The 10,132-nt window shown below is 44.9% G+C and overlaps 1 protein-coding gene across 1 annotated transcript in view; it reads left to right on the top strand.

Moving 5' to 3' along the window:
• The window catches only part of NID1 (nidogen 1), an 89,078-nt gene extending 84,700 nt beyond the window's left edge, over positions 1 to 4,378 (top strand). Inside the window, exons 17-19 of the mRNA XM_017526593.2 lie at positions 276 to 427; positions 1,132 to 1,244; positions 2,241 to 4,378. Coding sequence (XP_017382082.2) covers positions 276 to 427; positions 1,132 to 1,244; positions 2,241 to 2,362 — 387 coding nt within the window. The 3' untranslated portion in view covers positions 2,363 to 4,378. The remainder of the gene's footprint in view (positions 1 to 275; positions 428 to 1,131; positions 1,245 to 2,240) is intronic.
• The last annotated feature ends 5,754 nt before the right edge of the window (positions 4,379 to 10,132 follow it).

Genomic DNA, 10,132 nt, shown 5'->3' with positions numbered 1-10,132 from the left:
ATTTTTGTATTTTTAGTAGAGACGGGGTTTCACCATGTTGACCAGGATGGTCTCGATCTCTTGACCTCGTGATCCACCCGCCTCGGCCTCCCAAAGTGCTGGGATTACAAGCGTGAGCCACCGTGCCCGGCCAACTTCCCAGTTTTTAAGGGCAAGCCCCGTGTGTTCTCTCGGGTTTGTCAACGTAATGCTTAATTTCTCCCACTCTTGCCCTCATTACTCTTGTTTTTTTTTTTTTGTTTTTTTGCACAAAGGGGCCATTTCTTGCATGAACAATGAATGACTTGTTTCCATTCCACACAGGCACCAATCGGGCAGAATGCCTGAACCCCATTCAGCCCAGCAGACGCAGGGTTCTCGAAGGGCTCCACTATCCTTTCGCTGTGACAAGCTTCGGGAAGAATCTGTATTACACAGACTGGAAGATGTACGTGGGCTACAGCTATGGGGGTTGCATGGGCCTGCCCCTCCACCTACTGTCTCTGGGAGGCCAGGCCCTTCCCATCTGCCCTCTTGGTTGAGCCTTCAGAAATGTCCCCTCTAGAGATTTCTCCTCTCCCTCATTCTTCTTGTTGTCAGGAGGCAAGAGAGGGACTGAAGAAGGAGGGAGGACAAGGCCCTAAGGGACAGGAGGTGTCATTTGTCACCCAGATGCTCCTGACTGTGCCGTTTCAAGTCTTTAAACATGGACTTCCTCAACACGTTGGTTCTTTCCCCAGGAGCTGGCCCGGGGTTGTGTGGCCAGTGGGCTTCCTGTCCACTTTATGTCCCTGCTTCATTATAGTTGTTAAACTGCAATATTCCCACAGCCTCTTCTTGACCACCCCTCCTGCAAAAGAAGGGATTAAACTAAGAAGACAACTGGCCAGGGGCATCTGTCTAGAAAACTCATTTCCTGCCTGGGATTTAGAGTGGGAGGGGAGAGCTAGCTGGTCTTTATCTTCTTGTAAAAAGCCAGAAAAATGCAGGCTTGACCCACCCCAGGAGAAGGAAGGGATATCTAGGAAGCAACGCCATCGTGTCTGCTTATGGCCTCCAGTTTATCCTCGTAATGACAAAAGAGACTGCCCTGTAGATATGAGTTCAGGCCATCAGATGTGTTTTCACCTTCTGCCCTTTGGTGCTTTGTAGGAATTCCGTGGTTGCTCTTGATCTTGCAATTTCCAAGGAGATGGATGCTTTCCATCCCCACAAGCAGACCCGGCTGTATGGCATCACCACGGCCCTGTCCCAGTGTCCCCAAGGTAACTCTCCTGTGCTGTTTTACTGCTGGGGTACTGGGCGCACCTGGAGGCTCAGAACCCACACTCTGGCTGCTATGCGGATGGCCACTAGTAGCCTCGATTATGCTGACAGAGAGATGCAGTCCTTTGCATCCAGACTCTTCATCAGCAGGTGAACCAGTTAAATAAACAGAAAATATTAGGTCACAAAGTTGTCAGGATGAGGAAAAGTATTGAGTTTCGGGCTGGATATAAAAGTATAGGGTCTTTGGGTTCTAATAGTCAGATGAGGATATTACAATGTTGGGATAAAAGTCCATCCATCTGGCCTAACAGCAATAACAATAATTAATAATAATTGTTGCAAACATATGTGTGGCACTTACTGTGAGCTAAGAATTTCACATATATCAACCCACTTAGAGTTCTAAATGCTTTGTATTCATTAGTTCATGTAATCCTCATAGCAACCCTACGAGGTGGGTACTGTCATTATGTTCACTGCACAAATAAGGAAACTGAAGCGACTTGCTCCAAGTCACACAGCTCACAGGGCAAGTCCAGGCAGCCTGGCCCTGGAGTCTGTGCCATGCTGCCTCTTGAAGACCCTTCCCATCACCCACTTTCTTTCTCAGCTTCCCTCCTCTTTTCCTGTCTGTGTGAAGCTGGGAGTGCAAGCTACATAGACAGAACTGTGTACTTTAAAATTCCAACTCCATGTTATAGTCAGAGCTGAAGAGCTCCCCTGAGATCTGTTTAATAGCCTTACTAGAAAATCTGAATAGCCCCCAAGTTGGGAATCTGTGTTTTTATCTGTCTGGTTTAATGCTGAGGAAACAGACAATGGATCAGCTCAGCTGACTGTCTAGCACAGTGGCCCATTCTCCTGAAGCCCTTCCTAGTGTGGCTTCATGGAAACTAAAAAGGGGGTCACACACAATAAGAAGGCCACTCTCTTAAATGGCGATGGAGTCAGGTCAGAGAGAGGGCTATTAAACTGATTTCTGCCTTTTCCAGGCCATAACTACTGCTCAGTGAACAATGGCGGCTGCACCCACCTCTGCTTGGCCACACCAGGGAGTAGGACGTGCCGTTGCCCCGACAACACCCTGGGAGTTGACTGTATCGAGCGGAAATGAAGACAAGAGTGCCTTATTTCCTTTCCGAATATTTCACAGCGACACGCTACTTGAAGCAACTTGGTCCAGATTGAAAAGTGTCCTTTGGCTGAGTGGCCACTAGGCCCAGACCCAGCCTAGCCTGAGCCCCAACAACTTTTCCCTCACTGTTCCCCAAAACATGCACCCTGGGATTCTCTAATGGAAAAGTCTCTACCCCTATGCAAGGACAGAACCCTCCACCCTTACCCCAACCCTCAGAAAGACTTATACACCACTGAGTGAGGATTATATGCCCATCCCAATGTCCTAGGACCTTTTCCCAATCCTAGCCCCCTAGTGGTGAGCAGAACCTCCCAAGTTTGAGTTGTATCCTTCCCTGTGGCCTTATGAGCTCAGTCTTACTTTGAGGCACCCACCATCCTGTCAGCTCTTTGACATAAGAGCCAAGGCTTGACTAGGAAAGGTTGGGAGTTGAGGGAATTAGCATTCCTTAATTTTTTGTTTTGGTTTCTCTGAATTTCCTCTTTATACTCCTGTAGTTTTACTCCTCAGTTCCTCTCAATCGTCATCTTGTCTAAGACTCCCATTATAATGTGCATGCTCTGCTTTTTGATCAAAACCTACCCTGTCCTAGAGATATATGGGTATTTGGTGGATGATAATGAGCAGCCCCTCCCAGATAGAATGCCAATATTTGAGAGTAGGATATTGGCATTTGTTAAAGGATTAAGTCAAAAGAATGTCTGATGGTAGGAATTTCAAGGTGTAGGTCAGCTATTTCAGAATAGGGGATTGTTTTGATGTGCCTTAAATTATATAAAAGAGTGCTAATTATTCCTCTTTGCCCAAAATACTTGCATCCAAGCTTCTACTCTCTGTTGCTGTGCTTGTCTTCAGCCCCATTGCTGGCACCAATGTCCCTCCTTTTCATGGAGACCTATCTGAGGCACAGGATGGGGCTGGCACCAGATGATGTCCCACCACAGACCCTCACCTCTGGCCTCCACATTAGAGAACCAATTTACACTCAACCATGACCTCATCCCTCCTTGGTTTCTCCCTGAATCTGTGGCTCTTGTTGGACGTATTGTCATCTAACAACACAATCCAGAAAGACTGAATTGAATATTTATACTGATGGTCCTTAACCTTTATTACTCAATGATCTAATTAAAGAGATCATTGCCACATTTCATGTTTATATTTCTACAATCTGTTTAGAAAACATCTCCTGACCATATCCGTAAGTGGTGTCACCTTTTTATCAACTGCTTCCCAGAGTCCTAAAACAACAGACATTTTTTTATTGAAAAGTTCAGCATAAGGACTTTGAGTCAGTAAAGAATGGGCTAAAGGAGAGAAGATTCAATGAAAAGTATCATAAAAAAGAGATTGATCAAGAAGAGAAATTTTAAAACCCAAGAGAAACTGGTAGGGGAGGGGATTTAAGAATAGCAATCGGAAAAACTCTTAAGTCACTCCAAAAAGAAAATGGTATATTTTGCCAAAGACCACCTTATACTTGAGAACATGGAAAAACTTGCCTGATACTGTCTTTGGGGAAGAGAGTGTCTCCTCTTTTCCTCAAACCCCAGTTGACTCAGCCTCTCTGCCCCATCTTCTCTGACTTTGTCCTCACTTCCTTCTGCAGTACATTGGAACCTGAATTGAGAGTCTTTCCTTTAATAATTGAAGTTTGTCTTGAGAGGCAAATATAGCCCCAAGAATCACAAGATTTTAGGACCATGTAGGTCTTTTACATAGCCAAACTCCATAAATTAGTCTCACTTTCTTTCGTATTCATCGTTTCATATTAAACCCTCTATATCAAATGTTCATCATGATTTTATATGATTTTTATAACTATTTTATTCATTTTATTAGATTTATTCTACAATTTTTTAATGGTAAATTCTTAAACTGTGGAAACCATTGAAGGTGCTTATTAATTGTTCCCCCAGATTTGTATAAGTATTGGATGATTCCTTGAGTTTACAGCTGTACAAATATTAGTGTGGAAAATAAATTTTTTTTTTGTTAAAAAGAAAATCTTCCTCTGTCTTTTTTGAATAAAGAGATTTAATGTTGGGTGTAAGGCCGGCTGCCTCGCTGGGAGGCTGGACACAACCACCCCTGCACTCAGCACCTGACTCTGCGCCCAGCACCTGGCTCTGTGCTTGGCACCTAGCTCTGCCGCATGGCTCCCCTGGAAGGCTCTGGCTGATGCAACCCTGGCCAGCTCTTGTACTAGAAAAACCCGCCCAACAACCTGCCAACCAATAGTGGCCTGCCCTGTACCAATCCCGCTACCCTGGAGCCAATCAGAGCTCAGCTTGTTACCCATAGCCACAAAAACCCCATGTCCCAGGAATTCAGCGAGACTTCTCTGGCCCCCTTTCCCCAGATCATAGATCCTTGCCCGGGAGCTGAATGAACTGGCATTTAATTTTTTTATACTGGCCTCAGTTTCTTCATTTTTAACTCGGCAATAACCCTTACATTGGGAAGCTCATTCGTGATAGAAAGACAGCCGCTTAATAATCTGCAAAACCTGTGGAACCCAGAAACTCTTCCCCCAGTATTATGAGAGCTGGTATGTTGCTCAACCACAAAAAAACTTACGGGTTGTAATTTACTGAAAAATGAGTAGGCTGGGTGCAGTGGCTCATGCCTGTAATCTCAACACTTGGGGAATATAGTGAGACCCCATCTCTACAAAAAACTTTAAAAAATTAGCCGGGTGTGGTGGCATGTTCCTGTAGTCTCAGCTACTCGAGAGACTGAGGCAGGAGGATCGCTTGAGCCCAGGAGTTTGAGGTTACAGTGAGGTATGATCATGCTGCTGCACTCCAGCCTGGGCCACAGAGCAAGACCTTGTCAAATAAATAAATAAATAAATAAGCTGTTTTAAAAAATCACTGTTATTCATCAAAAACAAAAACCCCTGGTTACCTAAGGTTGGCAAAATGCCAATTGTTGTGGCTGGTTGAATTCTAAAGATTTTAAGATTCTGATTTAGTACTGCTGTGAAGGGACTTTGCCAATAGAATTTAGATGACTAAGTAGCTGACGTTAAAATAGGGAAATTATCCTGGGTTATATACAGGCAGGCCCTTAAAAACAGAGGAGGAGGCCATGCACGGTGGCTCACGCCTGTAGTCCCAGCACTTTGGAGGCTGAGACGGGTGGATCACCTGACGTTGGGAGTTCAAGACCAGCCTGACCAATGGGGAGAAACCCTGTCTCTACTAAAAATAAAAAAAATTAGCCAGGCGTAGTGGCACTTCCCTGTAATCCCAGCTACTCAGGAGGCTGAGGCAGGAGAATTGCTTAAACCTGGGAGGCGGAGGTTGCGGTGAGCCGAGATCATGCCATTGCACTCCAGCATAGGCAACAAGAGTGAAATTCTGTCTCAAGAAAATAAAAATAAATAAATAAATAAATAAATAAAACAGAGGAGGAAGGCAGACGAGTCAGAGAGATAAGGCAGAAGTAGAAAGCAGGTGAGGAGAGGGTGAATGGGGCAAAGGACTCTTTACACTTCCCCTTTAGACTGAACTTAAAATACGTAAGGGTAGCTTTAGGCTAAACTTGTTTTTTTTTTTTTTTTTAATGGAGTCTCCCTCTGTAGCCCAGGCTGGACTGCAGTGGAGTGATCTCAGCTCACTGCAACCTCCGCCTCCCAAGTCCTGGTTCAAGCCATTCTGCCTCAGCCTCCCAAGTAGCTGGGAGCACAGGCACGCGCCACCAGACCCAGCTAATTTTTGTATTTTTAGTAGAGACGGGGTTTCGCCATCATGGCCAGGCTGGTCTTGAACTTCTGACCAAAAGTGATCCACCTGCCTCGGCCTCCCAAGTGCTGGGATTACAGGCGTGAGCCACAACACCCAGCCGCTAAACTTGATTTTTAACAGGGAAAACATAGCTTTGCAACAATTCTTTTAGGGAGTGTTCTACCGAGCACATTTGAAGACCACAGGTCTGGAAAGAGGCGAAGACGGGGCCCAGAGCCCTCCCCAGCAGTGTCCCTGCCCAGCTCTGATTCTCAAGTCGGGCTGCTGTTTTTCCCTTTCTTCTCTTCGGCCAGGATGTCAGGAGCTGCTGAAAGCTGCAGCCGGAAGAATTTAGAATTCCTTACAACGGAGAAAATGTCTTTGCTCAGACGGCATGGACTTAAGAGATGGAAAAGCCAAAAAGCCTTGAGAAACAGGCTAAGAGTGGCTTCCTGCTTGCCAGAAGCTTACGTGGGAACAGCGGAGCTTAAATGACAGCCTGCCTGAGTGCTCTCCAGCCCCATGATTCCGTTTAAATCTGGGCGGGTCTTCTCATAGGCAGTTCCAGAGGCGGCCACGCGAGGGCAGTAAGAGCCTCTCAATGCCTGTTTTTGGGGATAGGGAGAAGTGGGGGCAGGGGGGCGTGTCCCACGCCTGGCTACCCAGATAACTTCCCCAAAAGAAGCCATGCTCAGGCCTTCCCAACGTCTCACTCAAGGGCCTTTCTTCATGCCTATCAGTTGCCTAAACTGCTACCACAGGAACTTACCAAATATGGCCGAGCCTCTTCATCTAAATTAAGATTTCCACCAAATTCAGCACTTTTCCTCCCAAAGTCATCTCCTTACTCAAACAATTGCAGGCGCTCATCACAGGAGATCCCCAGCTGTGGGCTCAGCATCGTACACCGAGTTGCGAATACACAGAAGTGTTCCTGAGTGTATTCTGTGTGTGCAAAAGTGCATGCGTCTCTTCATGGACCTGGTTCTGAGTGAATCTACGTCGAGAACGAAAGGCTAATTCCAGAAAACGCATGGCCTTTGCAAATAAGACATGGTCTTCAACCAGCAAGTGGGTGGCTAGCCAATAAGTAGATATTAATAACAGGTGGTGATAAATGATTGCTTCCAACCACTTTGTTAAGGAGATCAGAGAAGGGAGAAGGCTCAGGAGAGAGTGCAGCACGGCGCTTTTGTAAGTTGGATGGAAATGGGAAATGGGAACGCTAGCTCGTGATAACCTTATGCGGTAGAATTTATTGTGCCCATTGAGTAAGGCAGGAAACTGAGGGTTAAGGAGGTGAAGTAACTTGACAAAGGTCACGAGTCAGAGCAGGGTCCAGCTCCAGACTGTTTACGCTAAATTACCCTTCCTCAATCCCCTTTTAAAGAAATACCTTAAATAAAAATTTATTTTTACTTTATCTTACGCTTTTATTTATTTGTATTCAGCCCATTTTCACTTAGAAAACTGGAAAATAAAGGTACAAGAAAAGTAAATAACAGTAATTTCATTATTCAGTAATAGCCTCATCAATACAATCTTGTCCCAGAAATGTTGTAAATACACACACACACACACACAATATTGTTACATATATTTTCCTAAGATATATATGACAAAAAATGGGATCATGTTATACTTTTTAGTATTTTTGTTTCCATTTAAATAAATGTGCATATGAACATTAGTTTTAACTACATAATAGTATTATACTCTATTATATAAATGGACAATAAACTTTCATCAACTCATTCATTGATGAACAGTTAGGGTGTTTCTATGTGTTTTTTGATGTGGTAAATAACAATAAACACCCTCATACTAATATCAGTGTCCTCATTAATATCTCTAGGATAAACTTCAACTCACAATTATTTAAAAATTTACGACTTTCACTGCCCAACTGCCTTACAGAAAGTTTGTACCAGTTTATACTCCCACTAGCAGGAGTGTTTGAGAGGGCCCATTTTCCTATATTTTTGCCTTTGCATAGTCAATGTTTTCATTTTTGCCAATTACATAGGTGGTGTATTTATTTATTTAGGAGACAGAGTCTCACTCTGTTGCCCAGGCTGGAGTGCAGTGGTGCAATCTCGGCTCACTGCAGCCTCCCCTCCTGGGTTCAAGTGATTCTCCTACCTCAGCCTCCTGAGTAGCTGGGATTACTGGCACCCACCATCATGCCTGGCTAATTTTTTGTATTTTTAGTAGAGACGGGGTTTCACCATGTTGCCGAGGCTGGTCTCGAACTTCTGAGCTCAGACAATCCACCTGCCTCGGCCTCCCAAAGTGCTAGGATTACAGGCATGAGCCACCGTGCCCAGCCTATTTATTAAAATTTACATTCTTGACTGGCTGTGGTGATTCACACCTGTAATCCCAGCACTTTGGGAAGCCAAGATGGGAGAATTTGTTGAAGCCAGGAGTTTGAGGCCCAGCCTGGGCAACATAGTGAGACTCTGTCTATAAAAAGAAAAAAAAATTACATTCTTTAAGTTCTGGTAAACTTTTGAAATGCACACTAGCCACTTAAAGTTCTTTTGTCAATTGTCCTTCAAATCCTCAGTTCTTTTTTCTAATTGGGAGACTCTTACTGATTTATAAGGGTCCTTTACATTTTAAAGCTAATTAACCCTTTGTCATCTATTTTGTAAATAATATTTCCCAAGGGTTTTTTTTTTTTCGGTTGGTTTTTTGTTTTTGGGAATTTGGGGACATACAGAAGGTTTTAATCTACATGTAGTCAATTCCAGCTCAGTGTGAATTAGAGTAAAAGAACCAGCCAAGAAGTCAAAAAGCCAAGACTGTCCAGGCTCCACCCTGCGGCAGATGGTATTTTCCAAAATGGCCTCAACACACTCTCCCGTCCCACTTACTCTTACAATGGTGTGTCGATGTGATGTTAACACTCCTGTCATCAAGAACTAGGGCCTATGTCCCCTCTCCTTGAATCTGGATGGGCCTAGGACTGTAGCAGAGGGGATGACATGTGGGTTTGAGGCTGAATCTTACAAGGGGAAGCAGCTTCTCCCCAGTCTTTGTGGGATTCTCTGTCTCCAGTTCTGTAACAGGAGGAAGCTCAGGCCGCATGAAGAGGCCATGTGCCTGGGGTGGCAGCTCCAACTGTAGTCTCAGCCTACCGCAGACATCAATCACTAGACATGCAGACAAAGAGACCTTCCTTTGTGACTCCAGCCCAAGCCACTGTCTGACAGCAATCTTGCAAATCTCACAAGAATGGTCCAGGAGACCCCAGTCAACTTCAGCACCATGAAAGATAAAACAGGTTAAGCAGCCCTAATCCAAAATTTATAGTAAAATCTGCAATACTCCAAAATTCAAAACTCTGAGTGCCGACATGATGCTCAAAGGTCGTGCTCAAAGGAAATGATCATTGGCACATTTTGGATTTCTGATTTTTGGATCAAGGATGCTCAACTGGTGAATATAACACAAATATTTCAAAAAAAATTTTTTTAATCCAAAATCCACTTAGGCGCAGTAGCTCATGCCTGTAATCCTAGCACTTTGGGAGGCAGAGGCAGGTGGATCACCTGCGGTCAGGAGTTCGAGGCCAGTCTGACTCATATGATGAAACCCCCATGTCTAATAAAATTATTAAAATTAGACGGGCAGCCGGGCATGGTGGCTCACGCCTATAATCCCAGCACTTTGGGAGGCCGAGGCGGGTGGATCACGAGGTCAAGAGATCGAGACCATCCTGGTCAACAAGGTGAAACCCCGTCTCTACTAAAAATACAACAATTAGCTGGGCATGGTGGTGCGTGCCTGTAGTCCCAGTTACTCGGGAGGCTGAGGCAGGAGAATTGCTTGAACCCAGAAAGCGGAGGTTGCGATGAGCTGAGATCATGCCACTGCACTCCAGTCTGGGTAACAGCAACGAAACTCCGTCTCAAAAAAAAAAAAAAATTAGATGGGCATGGTGGCTTGCGCCTGAAGTCCCAGCTACCTGGGAGGCTGAGGCAGGAGAATCGCTTGAACCCGGGAAGTA

The sequence above is a fragment of the Cebus imitator genome, unplaced genomic scaffold (assembly GCF_001604975.1).
Source record: "Cebus imitator isolate Cc_AM_T3 unplaced genomic scaffold, Cebus_imitator-1.0 Scaffold42, whole genome shotgun sequence".
Taxonomy (NCBI): domain Eukaryota; kingdom Metazoa; phylum Chordata; class Mammalia; order Primates; family Cebidae; genus Cebus; species Cebus imitator.
The sequence above is the reverse complement of the archived record's forward strand: the minus strand, read 5'-3'. Positions and strand labels throughout refer to the sequence as shown.